Consider the following 19,049-nt stretch of genomic DNA (forward strand, 5'->3'; position numbering starts at 1 on the left):
GTCCATTTAAATATACCAGACAAAATTACAGTGCCTTCCTTCCACTGGCAATTTTTATACAAGTCATACTTTTCTGAACTGCCAATACATGCAGAAATTGCAACTACATGCCACTAAAATATGCACTTATGAACTAAATCTATGATATCTTTATTCTAGTTCAAACTGAAAAATTCTCTTCTATGGTTCCAACACCCACATAATTAAGAAGTTCACATCTAGATTCATAAGGTCAGCAAACCCTAAAGAACAAAGTGTTTGCTTTCTTGCTGGATTGCTTAGCATTTTATGTAGGGCACATCTCTACAGACAGAAGAAAGTATTTCTTTACCCAGCATGTAATTAGTTTGTGGAGCTCTTTGCCACAGGAAGTAGTGATGGCATCTTGCCTGGATGCCTTTAAGAGGGAGTTGGACAAATTTCTGGAGGAGAAGTTCATTACAAGTCATAGTCATACAAGTTACAAGTCACAGTAGGTATGTGCAAGCTCTTGGTTTCAGAGGCAGGCTGCCTCTGATTGTTGCAGGTTGCAGGTTGTGTCTGTTGTCTTGTGTGCTCCCTGGGGCATTTGGTGGGCCACTGTGAGATACAGGAAGCTGGATTAGATGGGCCTTTGGCCTGATCCAGCAGGGCTCTTCTTATGTTGTCTTATAAGTCACACCTCGAGAACATGGTCGCAAAAATCAATACCAGGAACAACAATACTCCAGAAATTAATAGGAAAAAGATGGGGAACTTCAGCCACTACTCTCAGAACATCAGCATTAGGATTGATCTACTCCATAGCAAAATACTGCGATCCACTATGGCTTAACAACTGTCATGCTAGCAAGATCGATGCCAAATTAAATGAAACCATGAGGATCATAAGCAGCTGTATAAGACCCACTCCTGTCTGTTGGCTCCCCGTTTTGAGCCATTTAGCACCACCAGCCCTACGGAGACAAGAGGCTTTAGGGAAAGAACATAGAAAAATCACCAAAAACCCACTTTTACCAGTGCATGCCGATCTTCCTCATCTATCAATTGATAGGCTTAAATCCAGGAAGCCTTCTCTGGCACTCGCATAACATCTGCACAATAATTTCAACATCAATGCCCAATGGAAAGTTAAATGGGCAGTCGAACGCCCAGAAACAGGAAGGTATATAGACAATCCTACACTTAAGGTGCCAGGTTTCGACTTACCCCGCCAGCACTAAAAAACTTTGAATAGGATTCGTACCCTACATGGTGTTTGCCAGGACTCAATGTTTAAATGGGGGCTAGTATCTACCCCACAATGTGATTGCGGGTTCTCCCGCCAAACCATATACCACATTGCATCTGGCTGCAAACTGAGGGTGTATACTGGCCCATGGTCTGACTTTTTCAATGAAGGTAACTCTATCCTTGAATGGCTGGACGAACTGGACATTGATATTTGATCTAGTCTAATTGATATACAAGTCCATGTATTATAAGCCATATGCTGAATAAATAAAAACCTTGCCAAGTTCATTCAAAGAAATAGTACCCAGAACTAGATCCCAGAGCACAAAATGAACATCACTATGCTTGAACACCCACTCCAGTTCACAGAAATCGCTCTCAGAGTCCACACTCTGATGGGTGGCAGCAATTAAGTCATGTAATTAAGCCTAAGTATGTGCACATCAAATAACAACATATTCTTCCCCCATTATCCTCTGCAGCCACTTCCTTTCCCTTCCTCTGTCCCTTTTTAGATGGCAAGCCCCTATGCATACTTACTGGGAGCAAGCTCCACTGAACTCAGTAGGACCTATTCCTGAGTAGACATGCATAGGCTTGTGCTGTTAGTATTATTTGGTCTGGATTGGTTCAGATGCCCTTGAGTTTCAGGAATACACGTTCCTCTCTCCATCGCAAGTACAAAGGAAGAAATAATTCTGCCTCAGATTCTGGTTTCCAACAAACTGCTATTTCAAAATAAACCTGGATCTGAACCTGATGTTCTCATATACGACAGCCACACAAATCTACTTTTGTAGAGCACAGGAGCAGCCTTTAGAATTGTTTCTCTAGTTGTTCTAAAGCTTACCAACCTCTTTCATAGAAGCTTTTCCAAGACGCACCACTTTTGCAAACAAAATGGGATCGTGAGAGAGATGAGGGCCAAGGTAACACAGCATGTTGAACACCTCCTTTCTCAAGTCCTCAAAGGTTTCTACTTGCTTGGGTGCTCGCTTATTTTGCAAAGAGGGAATTGGTGTCCCTTTGGCTCCTTTGGGCACCCCAACTCTGGAAAAGAGAAAAAAATACATGTTTCATAGTTTACAAGACAGACACGCGCATAAAATGTTATGAAAGTACTTCACATGTAAAGTCAGTGTTTTACATGTAATTGCACTTTTGTGAACATATCAGAATCTCTGCCAAGCAAAATATTCATCAATTTCAGTGGCCTTGCACAGGAGAAGTGTCCAGTTAATACAAACTAAAAGACATATTTTCCAATTCCTACTCTCATAGATCATTCTGTTACACAGAAACTAAGATTTTTAAAGTACTTATTTTTCAAAAACAAGAGTAAAAAAATGCAAAGTGAATGCCCACATATATTTGCCATTTTTAAAACAAGTGTACAACACCATAGCTACTGAACCCTTTCCCATCAAGAGCACTGCAGCAGCTAATGAATCAGGAACAGAAGTAATTTGGCTGAATTCTATTCTATTTTGCTTTGAAGCCACTTGTTAAATGAATAAGTGGCAAAGTCAGTCCCACTGAACCTTTTCTTTTTTTAAAAAAGTGTACGTGTTAAATAGCTTTTGCACTCAATTCCACCATTAGACTCAAACTAAACAATTCTTTTGGGATAGGGAACCATTTATTTGTTTAGCTACATCAACTGCTTTGTGAACTTTTTTTGGCTGAAAAGCAGTATATAAAAAATGATAATCAAGCACACATTGTCTTGACCTTTTGGTTTTAACCATTCAGGGACTTAGAATGTTCATAAGCATTCCATAGTAAATCAGCACTCATTTCCTTCAACTTAAACCAGATCTATGCAGTCAGTTTCCACAGATACGCAAAAAGCATACACCATCCATTCTACACCGTTTCCTTCAGTACACGGCTGCTATTCACCTTACCTCCGGTAAAGAGGCTCAATCATCACATGAAGAAGCTGACAAAGAGCCACAGCGATAGGTTTGTGTGAAGTCGCATAGAATGGAGGCATCTGATCCATAATGCTTTGCGCATGCTGCCAGTCACCAATTTTTAACATTGCTTCTAATAAACCCAGTTTCTGGTTATCAGGCGGCTGAAAAGATTAAAAAAACACATGTGTTTTTTCCTGCTTACTTTAACACAGAAAGAAATTCTGGCACGAAGATGGTGCAACAGGGACTACGGTGTTTTTTTTCCTCCAAAACATCATTCATTATCTTAGTTTTTAATCCAATGTGCTTGCCATCCTGCACATGACAAGTTGCGTGTGTTACTCATGAACCAATCCAAGTTAATACTGTGAGTGTTGATCATGTAAGTGTACATATGTACATTTATGGACAAACTGGGGAGTGTTAGGTTTACAATTCTGAATGTCACAACACAAGGTACCTTTTCTGTTTTCTCCTCTTCTTTCTCCTTTTCTTTCTCCTTCTCTTCAGTTTTTTCAGAAGACAATACAACCATGGTAAGCTTTCTTACAATTTGTTTAGCTTCTCCAATTTCTCGCTTGTGTTCTTCAAGAATTGCATTGTCCACTGGGAGGAGCTGCAGAAACAATTTGGACATTCACAAAGTTATAAAGGTATAAAAACAGTTTAAAGAAGATGTAGATCCGAGTCCCATACCAATGGATTTAAGCATTAACGGATACAAAGGTCTCACATGGGTGCATCCAGAGGCTCCCTGCAAATACTTGCCTGGAGCCTCCAGAGGCCTCTCCTGAGTTGCACTGGGCTGTCGACCCACTCTGTTGGCCTCAGAATAGCCCACAGAAGTCTCTGGAAACTACTTCTGGTTTTCAGAAGTCAGCTTCCAGTTTGCTTCTGATAATTATATGAATATTTCATTATTACGCAAAAGTGTTGCTGTTTTCAAGATTTAGGCAGGCTCATTAAATCACACCATGAATTAGAGAAAAAGATGTACTTTTTTTTCCAGAATTCGGCATTACCTATAAGTATCAAATACAAACTTGATACTTGATATTTGATATTTATGTTTCATTAGCAAATATCAGTAGCACTCCTTTGTATGTTCATAGGAACTATCTAAATTCAGGATGCAATTCCAAAAGATCATCTTGGCTTGGGGTGTTTATCCACAGGGCTTCCTGCCATGTGTTACCCCAAAAGGCTTTTACAGTCATTTCTGACAGATGCTGCATTTACCACAACTAACTGCCAAAGGCCTAGAAGTGCTTTGAGTGCAAGGATGACACCACATGTCCATGTGTGGAAGCCCCCTTACTTACCAGCTCACAAAATTCATTCCTGTGCCAGATCTGCTTATAGCGGAGGAGTTTTTAAGAAACAAAAGGCAGAACTACAAGGAAGAACCAGCACACCCCTTTACACCTCCATTTGTGAGAGTGTTATGAGCCAATGGGAAATCTCTCATTTGCCCACCACCTCTTTCCTGGAGTCTTTCCTACTGAGATCTTAAAGTATATGCAGACCTAATACTGCGTCTCGGCCACCGATCTATCACTTTGTGAAAAGGACAAACACAAGGAATAAAATGCAATGTTCTACTCCATCACTGTCATACTGTATTTTCTTAAATACATAGACTGCACAGGAAAATCCTTTTGAGGCAATTAGCAAAAGGGTTGTAACCTGTCAAAAAAAAGTCCACAAAGTAGAAATACACAGAAGTGAACTGCAAGATATTGCTTGCCAAAAGCCAAAGATTCTCAAGAAAAATAATGCCATGAACAACTTTTACTGTTATAAAAAGAATTTTTAAAAACTTACGTGTACATATAGATCTTCTAATTCTATTAGATTATGCTGCAGGAGTACTGCAGCAACTCTATATAATGAGACAGGAGTCTCTCCATTTGGCTCCTAAAAATACAATTTCAGAAAGCTCATTTAGGATATAACTGAAAAACAAGGAATAGGACACTCCAAATAAATGCAAAAAACATAAAAATGAGTTTTTGAAAGACTGATGGACAAACCATCTCAGCACACAATGTGTGCTTACGCAACACTACAGTGAATTGAAGGTATTAGTGCCATTTGAAAATCTTAGCTTAGTGCTTAATCTTTCTACAGCACTTTCAACTTTCTACAATCATTTGAGCAAGCTTTGCTGTCTCTCAAATTAGCCTGCTGTTACTGCAACAGATGAAAATTTGTAGAGAAAAAATATTTCTGTGAATGGGGAAAAAGGGCTGGAAGAAAAAGATATTTTCTTGCTTTTTACCCTCTTCACCCTTGTACTCAGGCCTTCCAGCTCCCCTCTGCTTAAGCCAGGAAATGTGACTTTGAATAAGTCATACCAGAGAGGATCAACCACACTGTGCATTTCCAATGTCTCCTCTTTGGGCAAGGATTATATTGTCCCCACATTCCACAGAAGTTGAAAACTTCAAGAAGGATTTGAAAATAATAAAATTTGAAAAACAGAAAACGTAGAGATTCCTTCCCTTTTATTAACTGCATTCTCCACAAGCAAATTCTATTACAATAAAGTATAGTGAAACTAAATGTTTCGAAGGATGACACCAAATAAAAAAAATTACAGAAAAATCAATTTTCTTCTGCATACTCAAATAAGGCTAACATTGCATATTAGATTGAAATTTGCCTTCAAGAATGGAGTTTGGGATTTTTTAGCATGTCATTTATTGAAAGGAGTTTTAAGCTGCAAACATTTGCATTACCTGATAGAACTTGAATTTGAATCCAAGGATATGACAGAGTGTTTGAGGTTCACACATGTACATATAGGATTCTATCAACGGTACAAAGAATTCATCGTATTCTGGCCTACATTCATAGACTTCTAGGATAATATCCAACACTCTATTAGGATCCAGATTAAAACATCCTATTAAAGGAGAGAGGTAGAAATTAAACAAATCATTCTGCTCAAGGCTACAAAGCAAAACATTTCACCTGTGTCAGAAAATCCTCTCAAAATTCTACTTTGATTTCTGAATATAAGTTTATTAAACCTCTTCAACAACCAAATACATTGACATCCATAAAATATACAGGCTTATGTACTTAAGTACGACACTTTCTTTTACAGGACTAAATTTCCACATTTAGGAACCGGAAACAAAGCTTGGATTCTGATCAGACTCAACTTTTCAAAAGTGAGCAACATTCAAGTTTTCTAAACATGTGCTTCATAAATTAAAACTTGCATTGATGCAAATATAAACCACATCATAGCCACATGGAGTGATAGGGGAAATAAAAAAAATTGGCAACATTTTTCCACGCACACACCTTACCTATTAAAGATTTGATATTTTCAAGGATCAGTTCACTAGTGATATTTCCAGATAAATCTTGCCCTAATTCAGCAATCAGTTTTGCATAACCTTCATTCTCTTCTCTTAGTAAATTGAATTTCTGTTGTTTATAACTATAATTAGACAAATGAAGAACAAAAGACCACACATAAACATGTCAGAATGTCAACAGGCCTCCATGCTAAGTTGAAAATCTCTGCATTCATTTCTCTGGAGCTTTTCTTATGCTAAATGAACACACAACTCATTTGAAATATTGGCTTTGCTTGCACTCTAAAGGTTGACTTAAGCTGGTGCCGGTCCCCCGCACCAGCCCAGGAGTGTTGCAAATGTGCTGTAAAGCTTGCCTGGATGCCTTTAAGAGGGGATTGGACAAATTTCTGGAGGAAAAGTTCATTATGGGTTACAAGTCATAGTAGGTATGTGCAAGCTCTTGGTTTTAGAGGCAGGCTGCCTCTGACTGCCAGATGCAGGGGAGGGCACTGGGACACAGATCATATCAATTGTCTTGTGTGCTCCCTGGGGCCACTGTGAGATACAGGAAGCTGGACTAGATGGGCCTTTGGCCTGATCCAGCAAGATTCTTCTTATGTTTTTAAAGCATGTTTGCAGTTATTCAAGAGCCATCTAAGCCAGGGCAGAGGCCATCCTGGCTCCCAGAGGCTAGCTGCAGACCTGGAGCGCGTTCATTTGTGCCAGCCCAAGCTGGCCAGCGCAGGAGGTGAGAAAGGGTTTTTTTTTAACCACATACAAGCAAACACACCACACCACTCTTGAAGGGTAGAAAAGCTCTCCACAGCAGCACTCTATAAGAGACTGCAGCAGGAAGAGAGAAACAGACAGGACCTTCATCTACCTTAAGCAAATGAAGTGCCACTGGATCCAAGGCAAACAGTTTCAAATGTTTAAGTCATAAAAGCATCATGAGCATTTAGCATTATAAATGCATTTAAAATAATACAATTTAGAAATATGCTTAACTAAAAAAATTGTACTTACAAAAGTTTTGTCTTGATTTTCACAGATTTCTGATTAAACTGCTGAGACTGCTTGATAAGTCCTAATGATTCTAGTGTTTCTGGGTCCAGACGCTCTTTTAGTATCGTGTCTGAAACCAAGTACTGGATGAAAAAAGAACACCACAGTAACTCCAACAGGAAAGCACTGTACATTTAAATTATACAGGAACAGCATCAAGTCCTGTCTACAAGACAGACCCTACGAGATGTAATGCCATCTTTATGACCTGTTTTAGAAGACAGGAATCCTGAAGACATCAACTTAGACATTTCATCACTTTGTCTTCTTTTCAATTTCAAAGGTTTTGAGGTCAAAACATACAGAAGCACGACTTACCAAACACGCTAGCACCAACTGCATGAACTGATCTCGCTTACTTTTTTCTTCTAAACAACTAGTTTCAATATCTAAAACAAAACAAAAAACAGAAGAAAATTGGAATTACTCCCTGATGTTTCAATCTTTCCTCCTGTGAAGAAATATCCTAGAAACTGAAGTTTTTCATGACATTTTCAGAGGTTGATTCTTAAATCCAGATTCGCAAATTTTTTTTTTCTTCCCTACATTGTTTAAATTGAGCCTTCTAACATCTATGGCTGCCCAGAGATGCTCTTTATGGTCCAGAATGGTATGGCAGAGTATGAATGGTCCAGAATGGTATGGACTTTCTCACTTTTCATTAACATGCCCTTCTCTCCAGTTTTCCCTCCTTTTACATCTGGGAAATGTCATATTGCAGAAATCACCAACTAGCAATCTCCTAACATGCAAATTTACCCAAATACAACTACAGGAACACCAACAGATTTTCCATGAATTTATTTTTCAGCCATTAAGCAATAAAAAAATATCACTAACACAATTATTATCATATGCTAAGCACAGCACTGTTTCATTGATTTAAGCACCTTTTCCTTTCAAGTTAAATATTTGAGAATAACTAAGCGCATTAGATGTTCTTAAGAAAAAAGTCCCAAATCAATTACATTAAGTCATAAGATCTGCTCAACCACCCAGCCATCATATAATTTAAATCAATTCACGCAAGTGACAAGTTTATGTTGCTAGAGAAGAGCTTTTGCCCCACAAAGCATTACCCCACCACTACTGTGACTAGCCTTACATATTACAAGCAACATGCAAATTAACATAAATGTAATTTTGGACACTATGTTTCTCTATACACTAAATGCACTTACCTACACACAAGCCATGGCTAGTAAAATTAGACTACTCACACTGGCATCTGTTAAAGCTAGCAGGCTGGATGATTAGTGGTTAAAAAACAGGTTGATTGCTATGATCATAGGCTTTTTTCAAATGTTATCTATGTATCCTACACTTTTTTCATGTGAATGAATAGCTGCAAAACTTTGAAGTGACAATATTGTAAAGGAGAAAAAAAAACCTACCTAATACACAGAATACATCAGCTAAGATGGAGGGCATGTCATCTCGAAACTCCTATTAAAATAAAAGTAGCCTGGTCAGTTTTCAGCTTTTCCTAAAGTACTTGAATTGGGGGAGCAGCGTCTCCACTAAGTGTTAGGAGTCAACCAATTACAGCGTTAAATTGCACAAGGTTTGGTTTTCATTCTGAAAGCAGCAGCAAATTGCCTTTGCAGTATAAGCTAGCGGTCACTGGGTGGAAGCCATTATAAAACATGAACTATTTAAAGACTATGACAACAGCTATACCAAGAAACGCTGTTTAAAAACACAAAGTAGTACCTTCAAAGCCAGAACAATTAAGCACTTGGGGGGCAGCACCACTTCAAACTTAAGCACTTTGAAGTACCACAAATTCCAGTGGAAAAGTTAACCACCAAACTACAAAATCATTTTGAAATCAACAATTCAAAGTGCTCTGCAGCACAATCCTGAGCACAACTATTCAGAAGTCATTCCCAACCCAGTGGGATTTACTCCTAGGTGAGCATGCACCTGCCTGCAGTCATGGTTGCTGTATTTACATTCTGGAGTAAGAACAATAAGTGCAGGCATGACATTTGAATTAAAAAAAAATTGCACTTTCTCTGGTTTCCAATGCTAAAATGGTATCATTACATCAAAACAGACATGAATCAGAAACAGCTTCTGGCTGAACCAGCTAAAATTAATACACTTACTAACATTCAAACCTCTTACTTAGAACATTCTGTCACTGCGCTGAGGGGGAGGCATTATGGCAGAAAACTACTCTCCAACTTGTTCAATTTTACTGCTAAAATTTAAAACTGCTTCTGTACAGCTGAAAGGGCATTCACCTAGAGAGCCCCTCCCAGCTGGCTCACTCAGGGAAGCTAAGCAAGTATTACATGTTTAGCAGGCACCACAATATATACTTACTATAACATCATTGAGAACATTAGATGCTTGATCATGCTTTAGGTTTCCCTTGACAACATGATATGCAAGCTCATACAGAGCCTGCTGGATTCCTGTAGGACATTAGAGGCCATTAGCGGACATTAGAAAAAAAATGCATTGAATGATGACGTTGTAACATTTAAACTATGATCATGACAGTATTTAAACAATTTCAAAAAACAATATCAATAGTTTTGTATTACTGCAGGTTAGGTATCGACCCACAAATCTTCATCAAATTTCAAGACTTTACTCCTAATGAAGAGTTTAAATGATTGAACATTCCCAAGAGATAATTACACTTAACATTTCAAATTCCAAAACAACTTGCCAGAACTTGCTCAGGACTGATTCCAGACAACATTTTGATGACAGACAGAATCGCAAGTGCTCAGGTTCAGAACACTTTCTCTCCCACAGCTACAGAGGGCTCATGCGGGTGAACGTCCCAATCAGGCTGAACCCCTGACCAGGGCCTCTGAGAGGAATTTTATGAGGGGGTACAAAGTTTCTTTTGGGCCCCTTCCCAAAGAGGTAGGGGGTGAAACAGAGTGGGGGTGGAAATGGGGGCGGGCAGAATGGGAGCAAAACAGGCAGGGGGAAAGTGGCAGCAGCTGAAATAGTCTTTGGAGCCCAGATCTACCAGTCTTCCCACTGCAGAGCTCAGTTCTATCTACCTGTCCGGCACTGGCAGCTAGATACAGTCCTACGGAAAACCCAACACACTCCTAAGTCTCTCTAAAATCTTTCAAATATAGAAAATCATTGCAGGAAATCAGTATCATTGTATTTAGCCTTACACGAGAACGGAAAGTGTCCTGTATACACTAAGGGCGCAATCCTAACCCACTTTCCAGCACTGGCATAGCTATGCCAGTGGGGCATGTGCTGCATCCTGCAGTTGGGGGACAGTCATGGAGGCCTCCTCAAGGCAATGATCGTTTCCTTACCTCAGAGTTGCATTGCCCTTACCTCGGTGCAGGAAAGTTGGTTAGGATTGCGGGCTAACACTGATTTCTGCAGCAGCTGCAGCTGTGTCACTGAGTTCCAATACACTCCTTCATGGGAAGCAGATCCACAAGCCAAAGAGCTACTGTAGCAGGTCGGTTTTCTCCCAGATGTGACACTGCTAAGGAATGTACATTCCTGGACCTGGTGTGTATGGCTTGTGGCAGCAGTGCCTGCCATGTGCCCACAATAATGCCCCCAGCATCTGCTGCGGGCAGTGAGTCTGGGTGAGATTGGAAAATGTAAGATTCCAGGAAATTTCTGGGCCCCATCCTTGGGCTCCTGGGCCCCCTTTCTCACCCTGGACCTAGGTACAAATTACCCCCTTTACCCCCCTCTCTTAGGCCCTGCCCTTGGCAGCAGTTCTGATCTGAAACTCAGCCACCATCTAATATACACTACATGACCCCATCTGAAAGTTTTTCACAGCTTACTGAACAAGCACACATCTCCAACTTAAACCAAACACTGCCAACTTAAAAAGATCTCAGATTACTGTAAGACTGCACCTACCAAACTACAGTTTCATTTAATTTATTAAGCAGACAAAATCCTGATTTCAAAATCCTTTGTTGTTATGGACACCAAGAGGCAATACTTCATCTCTTGGACTGTTCTGGGGGACAGGGAGAAACCAAAAGCGGGACACAAGCTTGCACACTATTTCACATACTGGTTGCCACAGGAGAAAATACATGAACCAAGGGAACAGTTCCCAAAGCATTTTACTGCTACGACCCACTACGACATGTTGTTCACCAAAATGCAACAGCGCAAGGCACTCTGATGTGTGATACAGCCAACAAAATGGGATCACATGCCAGGAAGCTGCAAGGCATTCTGGGATGCAAAGTGGTCCAGAATGCCTTGCAGCTTCTGGGATGTACCAGGCCCAAAACCACCAAAAACCAGATTGCAACCCACCTGTTGAGTAACACTGAAGTAAGGAGACATGTTTACTTCAAAATGGGATCTCTCACATACAGTGGGATAAACATCAAATGCTTCTGAATCTGGAAGCTTCTGGAAACTAATTATTCCCTGAATGTCCCAGCAAAACACTGAGGAAATTACCCTTTCTTGTACTCTAGGCCTGGATTTCTATCTTCAAAAAACAACAGGAGTCTATGAGGAGCCTCAAGCATAACTTCAGGAGGCCCAAGGGAACTTACATGTTTTTCTTTGAACAGCAGACTCTCATGCCATGGCAGGCACTTCAGAAATGCACCCTTCATTTTGAGAGTAGCTGGCCATGCAGCATGGGGGGGCTGCTGCATGCAGAACTCACTTGGATACATGGATCTAGCTGTTCAAGGGATCCTGGCCCCTAGAGATAGTACCAGTCTAGCAGGTATGAGGAATAAAGGTTTAGCATTTTGCATTGTGAAATGTTAAAACAACCTCAAAGCATGGCTGCTTACCTTTAAAAGTAGTATTTTCAGAGAGATTACGACATAACTGCAAGCTGAAATGAAATTAAAACACAACAGTTAGCAACTTAATTCCCCAAACTGATCATGAAAATTGTCTTCAGAAATGTATGTACTGCATTAATACTACACAATTCTGTATAATCTGAGTTATCTCACAACTCACTGTGAGATACTGTGTGTGTGTGTTGCTCTCAGTTAACTAATATTGTACACATGTGAACAAAGGAGAGCTAGGCCAATTTGCTGCAACTGAATATCATCAAATAGCTAAGTTTTGGTATCCCAACTTCTGCATTTCCATGAGTTACAGCACTGAAGGTAATACACAGACATATTCCCATTTTCACACTAGAAAGTCTGTTCCACTTTTAGTATTGTGATCGTATCCTCAGGACCACTTCTGCAGCTGCAAGAATGGCCCTCAAAATGGCTTACAATGAATTGTAGAAATAATTTAAACAGCCCCCCCTCCAAAAAATCCGCACTCTTACTTAACACCCTTGTATTCAACTCAGTATACTGATGATGTACACTATGAGTGGTATGTAGAAAACTAATATTTACAAACAGAACACAGATGTTATCAAAAACAGGAAACAAAAAAAGGACAGTCCCAGGTAACAGGCTGCTATAAATACTTCACAGAATTGTTATCATGTGACACTAACACTCTAAACCAGGGGTGCACAAACATTTGGGCACGAGGGCCACATCAACTCTCTGACACTGTGTTGGGGGCAAGAATAAAAAAGAATTAATCTACATTTCAAATTTGAATAAATTTACATAAATGAATATATTAGAGACAACTTATATGACTGAATGAATTCAAACCAGTTCATAAACACTTTCAAACACACAGAAAGTGGGAGCTCTTCAACCCAGTTCATAAGCACTTTCAAAAATTGGAAGGAAATGGGTAGGGAGGAAAAGAACTTGCATACCAGTCCAAAGCGCTCTCCTGCAACCTGTGCCCATGGAGGCTCTCCCCCTGCAGCCAGCTCCAGCAGCCTCCCTGGCCCTCAGAACACCCTCCAGAGCAGAGCTCCCCTCATCTCTGGAGGATTACAGAGCTCGCCTGTGGGCCGGATGGAGGGGACTTACTGCAGGCTGCATTTATTTATTTATTTGATTTGTATTCTACTTTTCTCTCTGAAGGGCACCCAAGGCTGCTAACAATCAAGTTAAAATACAAACAACCAAGGATACAAATAAACATTAAAAATACAAAACACTTAAAAACAATTAAAACAAGATAAAATATATAGCAGCAGATTAAAAGCACATAATAAAAGACATAATTTATAAATTTATAAAAACAGCCCTTTTAGTGCCTCGAAGGCTTTCCTAAATAAAAAAGTCTTGAGGCCCCACCGGAATGTTAATAATGAGGAAGCTGTCCTCAATTCAAAGGGGAGGGAATTCCATAGTGCATGTGCCGCCACCAAAAAGGCCCTGGCACAACCAACAGGGCCCCTTCTTATGAAAACGGACCGGACTATACGGAAGAAGGTGGTCTCTCAAATACGCTGGTCCCAAGCCGTTTAGGGCTTTAAAGATCATAACCAGCACCTTGAATTCAGCCCGGAAATGAATGGGCAGCCAGTGCAATCGCCGGAGTAGCAGCGTGACAGAGTCAAACCGACGACCCCCAGCAACTACCCGAGCCACCGCATTCTGCACTAGCTGTAGCTTCCGGACCGTCTTCAGGGGCAGCCCCACGTAGAGCGCATTACAATAATCTAATCTTGATGTCACTATGGCATGGACCACCGTGGCCAGAACTGCCCGAGACTGGTACGGCTGCAGCTGGTGCACCAGCCGAAGCTGGGCAAAGGCACTCCTGGCCACAGCCGACACCTGGACATCCAGGAGGAGCTGCAAGTCCAGGAGAACCCCCAAACTGCGAACCTGTTCTTTCAGGGGCAGTGCAACCCCATTCAGAACAGGGCAATAGTCCAGCACCCGCATCGTGGATTTCTGCACCAGGAGGACCTCTGTCTTGTCCGGATTTAATTTCAGCTTGTTCGTCCTCATCCAGATCCCAACTGCCTCCAGGCAACGCTCCAGGACAGAGACAGCCACCCTGGATTCAGATGGAAAGGAGAGATAGAGCTGGGTGTCATCAGCATACTGATGGCACCCAACTCCAAATCCCTGGATGACCTCTCCCAATAGTTTCATATAGATGTTAAATAACATGGGTGACAATACAGAACCCTGCGGCACCCCACACCTCAAGGGCCAGCGTGCCAAACAGGAGTTCCCCAGTACCACCATCTGGGATCTGTTGGCCAAGAAGGACCGGAACCACTGCAAAACAGTCCCCCCGATCCCAACCTCGACCAACCGTCCCAGAAGGACACCATGGTTAATGGTGTTGAAAGCTGCTGAGACATCCAAAAGGACTAGCAAGAATGCACCCCCTCTGTCCAGCCCTCGGCGTAGGTCATCCACCAAGGTAACCAAGGCCATCTCCGTCCCGAAGCCAGGATTGAAAAGCAGGATTGAAAAGGATCCAGCTAATCCGCATCTGGCCCGCAGGCCAGGGTTTGGGCACCCCTGCTCTAAACATAAGCCACATGGTTCTAAAAGTCAACTAAATTTATTTAACTACTACACCAATCAACTAAATCTACTTCTATGGATGTGACAAAATGTTAAGACTGAGATACAATTTTCTTTATGCTTGTAGTGGCCCATAACTCGAGTTCTTTGGGTCACACTGCAGTTGAAGGCCACAGTTTCTGAAAGTGCAAGAGCTCGGCCTGCTGAGCTGATGCACATTTATAGAAAGCCAAGCACTCTTTGCAGAACTCTGACCACTAGAGAATTTTCTCGCCAAGCATGCAGAACAACCAGCATGTTTCTCACTATAGTATCATAAGAACCAAGTTTGCCTCCAAGTAAAAGGTCTAAATATAGCATGAATAAAAGGCTTTTAACACGCACTCCATCTGTACAGCGCGACTTCACCCAAGCAATATTCCGTCCAGCGAGCTGCCTGGAAAATAAAATCAGCACCTGTTTGTTCTTATATCTGCTGCTATGACAAACACTGCTGTTTAATTCTACAGGGAAATACTAAAACTGATTGATGCTAATTCTTCTGTAATAATTTCACACTAACGATCACAACCATTCACCACTTATATACAGCTGCCATCCAACCCAGGAAGAATAGTTGTTCCATCAATTGACAGATAACTTTGCAAAAAGCTTGGCTCAAAACATCCTGGGATATGAAACGGTGTGTGTGTCATATACACACACACACACACACACACACACACACACTAATTAGAAGTTTTAAAACATGTTCTTTTTTTTCTTTTTTTAAAGTGTTGTATCTTCTTCCCTCTTAACAGGATGCAACAGTAACCATGGTTTGAAATGCATGCAATTCCAAGGAAACAGCAGGCTGCATGGAAACCCAATGACAGTCTTCCCTCTCCCAACAATTTGTTTCCTGCTTCTCCATCTCAACCAATATGACAAGCTATCTTTAAATATTTACAAAACTAACTGGCTATTCCACCACTACCACATACTTTCAAATACACTCTGACTGTTGAAGAAAAGTAGTATTCATTTCTAGCCTACTTTTACAAATGCACAATTTAACAGCCTCCGATTCTGCAACAAGATCACATAAACCTCCCTGCACACAGCCTAAACCCTAAGCAATGTTAGCAACTATCTTCAAACAGTCCTAGGTCTTGGACAAATTAGCAGAGTCAGGATGTTTTTCAAGGGAAAATGATTGCAAGAAAAGGTAAAATGAATTTATGAAGGAAGGGTCAGAAATAGAGGTCCCAATTTGAGCAGCTTAAATATTTGCATTGTCTTTGCCGGTGTAATTGATTTTAATGTCCTTCATCAACTTACAAATGATGCAGTCATAAGCCTCTTGGGTGGAAGTTTGATTGACATAAATGGGCTCTGCTGAGCAAGCACTACCCAGCATTTTCAATTAAAAATTTAATAGCAAGCAAAAGAGACAAAAGCTAGAAAGCAGCATCAAAAAAGAAGGATTCAACAAAAAACAGTCAAACTATCAAATGTAAATTAAAACATGTCTTAAAGTTCATTTTGTCTTCATCCACTTCTGGCCTACAATACAGAACACAACAATACAACTACGCAGACAGAGGTAAGAAAGATAGTGTTAGAAATACAAATCTTGAGCAATGTAAATTTAATTCATATTAGCAGCCTGCAAGGAGGTAGTGACTATGTGACAGATATCATTACAGAGTGCCTAGTCTTTTAGATGCTGAATTCTGAAATAATACCATTGTTATGACTGATTTTTCTTAGCTCCGTTTGAAAATATCATGCCTGCCTTCAAAAATTTCAATTGTTCATCCAAAAAGGAAACACATGTGGTATCGGAATTAAGGACTACACCAGATTAACATTTTGGCAGCACTCCTTCAACCATAATTCTTCCAAAATCCTAGTAACCAGTTAAATGCATGAATATTCATTTCCAACCCCAGCCTGATCTAGACATGATGCAAAACAAGTCCGGCTTGATTAAAACCCTAAAAGCATCTGGGCAACGCATTCTATGCCCTATAAAACTATTACACAGGAAATCAAATCATGCTTGAAGACATATTTGATAATACCATCTTTACCCTAGTACAGGGGTGCCCAAACCCAGGCCCGGGCACCACTTTCGACCCTCAGGAACTCCCAATCAGGCATGCGGGGAGCCCCCAGTCTCCAATGAGTCTCTGGCGCTCTGGAGACTTGCTGGAGCCCATGCTGGCCCAGTGCAACTGCTCTCAGTGTGAGGGCAACTGTTTGCCCTCTCACATGAGCTGTGGGATGAAGGTTCCCTCCACTGCTTGCTGTTTTACGTCTGTGATGCAGCAGCGACAGCAAAGGAAAGGCCAGCCGTGCTTTGTGAAAGGGCTTTTATAGGCCTTGAGCAATTGCAAGACCTTTGTTCATTTATATGTTCCATCTCTAATATATTCATTTATGTAAATTTATTCAAATTTTACATGTAAATTAATTCTTTCTTTTCTTGGCCCCTGACACAGTGTCAGAGAGATGATGCGGCCCTCCTGCCAAAATGTTTGGAGACCCCTGCCCTAGAACAATGGTTCCCAAACTTTGACTGGCAACTGCCTTGACCTACTGGGCCACCAGCCGTGGCTCCCCAATTCTATACCTTGTATAGGGTGCCATGTTTTTCATGAGGATTCCGTGGCTCCACTGGCTGGTTTCCACAGCTCCATGGGGAGCCAAGTCTCATAGTTTGGGAATCACTGCCCTAGTACGATAGGCTGATTTTTATGTCTTCACATTAGCCAATAGCTGAGAAATATTTCTAAAGTCAGGGACACTAGTTTAAGAAAGCATTAACACCAGCTAAAACTATATTTTCCCCCCATGCCCCTGGTTTAAAACGTGCATTTTCTGTCTTGGTTTAGGGCTGACCCGTTATCTGCAACATCCAGAAGTCTAATCTTGATATTAAAGTCATTGTATGTGTGGGTCAGATGAGGAAAACTCTCAGTCTGAGAGAAAAAAGCACACTGCAATACACACAGATGAAGAATTTACATTCTGCATATACACACTGGCCTTCTATATACTACACCCTACTCAATTTTAAAAAAAACATTGTGTAAGGATTGGAACAGTGTGCCCTGGTATTTCTATAGGTGCCTTTAAAAATCTTTACAGTACACAGCACATAAGAGCCAACGTTTAGGTCAAGGGTCCATCTAACCCAGTGTTTTATTTCCAAGAGTGGCAAGCCACATGCCTCTGAGATTTCAAAGGAGACATGAAAGGAAGCCTCTCCCCTGCAACAACTAGTATTCAACAGCACACCGCCTCTGATGTTTCGTCTAGCTATGGGAGCTTACAGGTTTGATAAATAAACTAACCCTCTGTTAATGTACCTATTAAGCTAGCAGTGGTCACCACCAAAATTTGTGGCACCCAACTTTATAAGCTGGCGAGTAACAAGTTTCCTCATAGCAGGGGCCATACCGATTCTTTCTCAGCTAAGCTTGTTCTTCTAGATCAGGGGTCTCCAAACTTTTTGGCCAGAGGGCCGCATCAAATATCTGGCACGGTGTTGAGAGTCGGAAAAAAAATTTAAATATGTATATAAATCAGAGATGGAACTTAGATGAGTTAATAAATGAATGGGCTCATTCATTCAACCTCTCTGGTCCTTCAGACCAGACGCAACCCTCCAGATGCAACCGGAGCACAGTTCCAATCATGTTCGGCCAAATGGGCTTTCAGGGGACAAGAGGCTGGCTGTGGGCCAAAGGGGACAAGAGGCTGGCATCTGGCCCCCAGGCCGGGGTTTGGAGACCCCTGTTCTAGATGTTTATCCTTGGGTATAATTTCCACTAATTTTATCTGGGACAGATGTTATGCTAATGGGATTAAAATCCCTGCCTGCTCCACAATATCCCTTTAAAAAAAAAAAAAGTTGTTGCACTGACCCGCAACTGATATGCTGGTCCCAACAATCAGTTCAGAATGTGAATTTCCAGTACAATTTAAGAGGACAAAGAAATATAGCAAGCAATAGATTAGTTAATAAGTGACCCATGGAGAATAGCAGCAGCAACATTTGTTCCAGAGAAGCGACACAAACAAGATTTTTTTATCCAACTTAAAAATTAGTTAGGAACTTTATCATTTACAAAAACAACTATCTAGATGAGTGGTTCTCAAACTGTGCATCGGGACTCACTGGTTGGTCA

General features: G+C 41.0%; 1 protein-coding gene across 4 annotated transcripts in view; it reads right to left on the reverse strand.

Moving 5' to 3' along the window:
• The window catches only part of THOC2 (THO complex subunit 2), a 66,857-nt gene that overhangs the window by 39,065 nt on the left and 8,743 nt on the right, over positions 1–19,049 (reverse strand). For all 4 annotated transcript variants that reach the window (XR_010795005.1, XR_010795006.1, XR_010795007.1 and 1 more), the window contains exons 2-12: positions 12,292–12,335; positions 9,842–9,933; positions 8,905–8,956; positions 7,829–7,899; positions 7,472–7,593; positions 6,452–6,585; positions 5,873–6,039; positions 4,956–5,048; positions 3,592–3,747; positions 3,120–3,292; positions 2,067–2,262 (exon numbers count right to left, since the gene is read on the reverse strand). Coding sequence is in view for 1 of the 4 variants with exons in the window: in XM_066639960.1 (XP_066496057.1) it covers positions 2,067–2,262; positions 3,120–3,292; positions 3,592–3,747; positions 4,956–5,048; positions 5,873–6,039; positions 6,452–6,585; positions 7,472–7,593; positions 7,829–7,899; positions 8,905–8,956; positions 9,842–9,933; positions 12,292–12,335 (1,300 nt within the window). In the remaining 3 variants the exon portion in view is untranslated. The remainder of the gene's footprint in view (positions 1–2,066; positions 2,263–3,119; positions 3,293–3,591; positions 3,748–4,955; positions 5,049–5,872; positions 6,040–6,451; positions 6,586–7,471; positions 7,594–7,828; positions 7,900–8,904; positions 8,957–9,841; positions 9,934–12,291; positions 12,336–19,049) is intronic.

Source organism: Tiliqua scincoides, chromosome 12 (assembly GCF_035046505.1).
Source record: "Tiliqua scincoides isolate rTilSci1 chromosome 12, rTilSci1.hap2, whole genome shotgun sequence".
Taxonomy (NCBI): Eukaryota; Metazoa; Chordata; class Lepidosauria; order Squamata; family Scincidae; genus Tiliqua; species Tiliqua scincoides.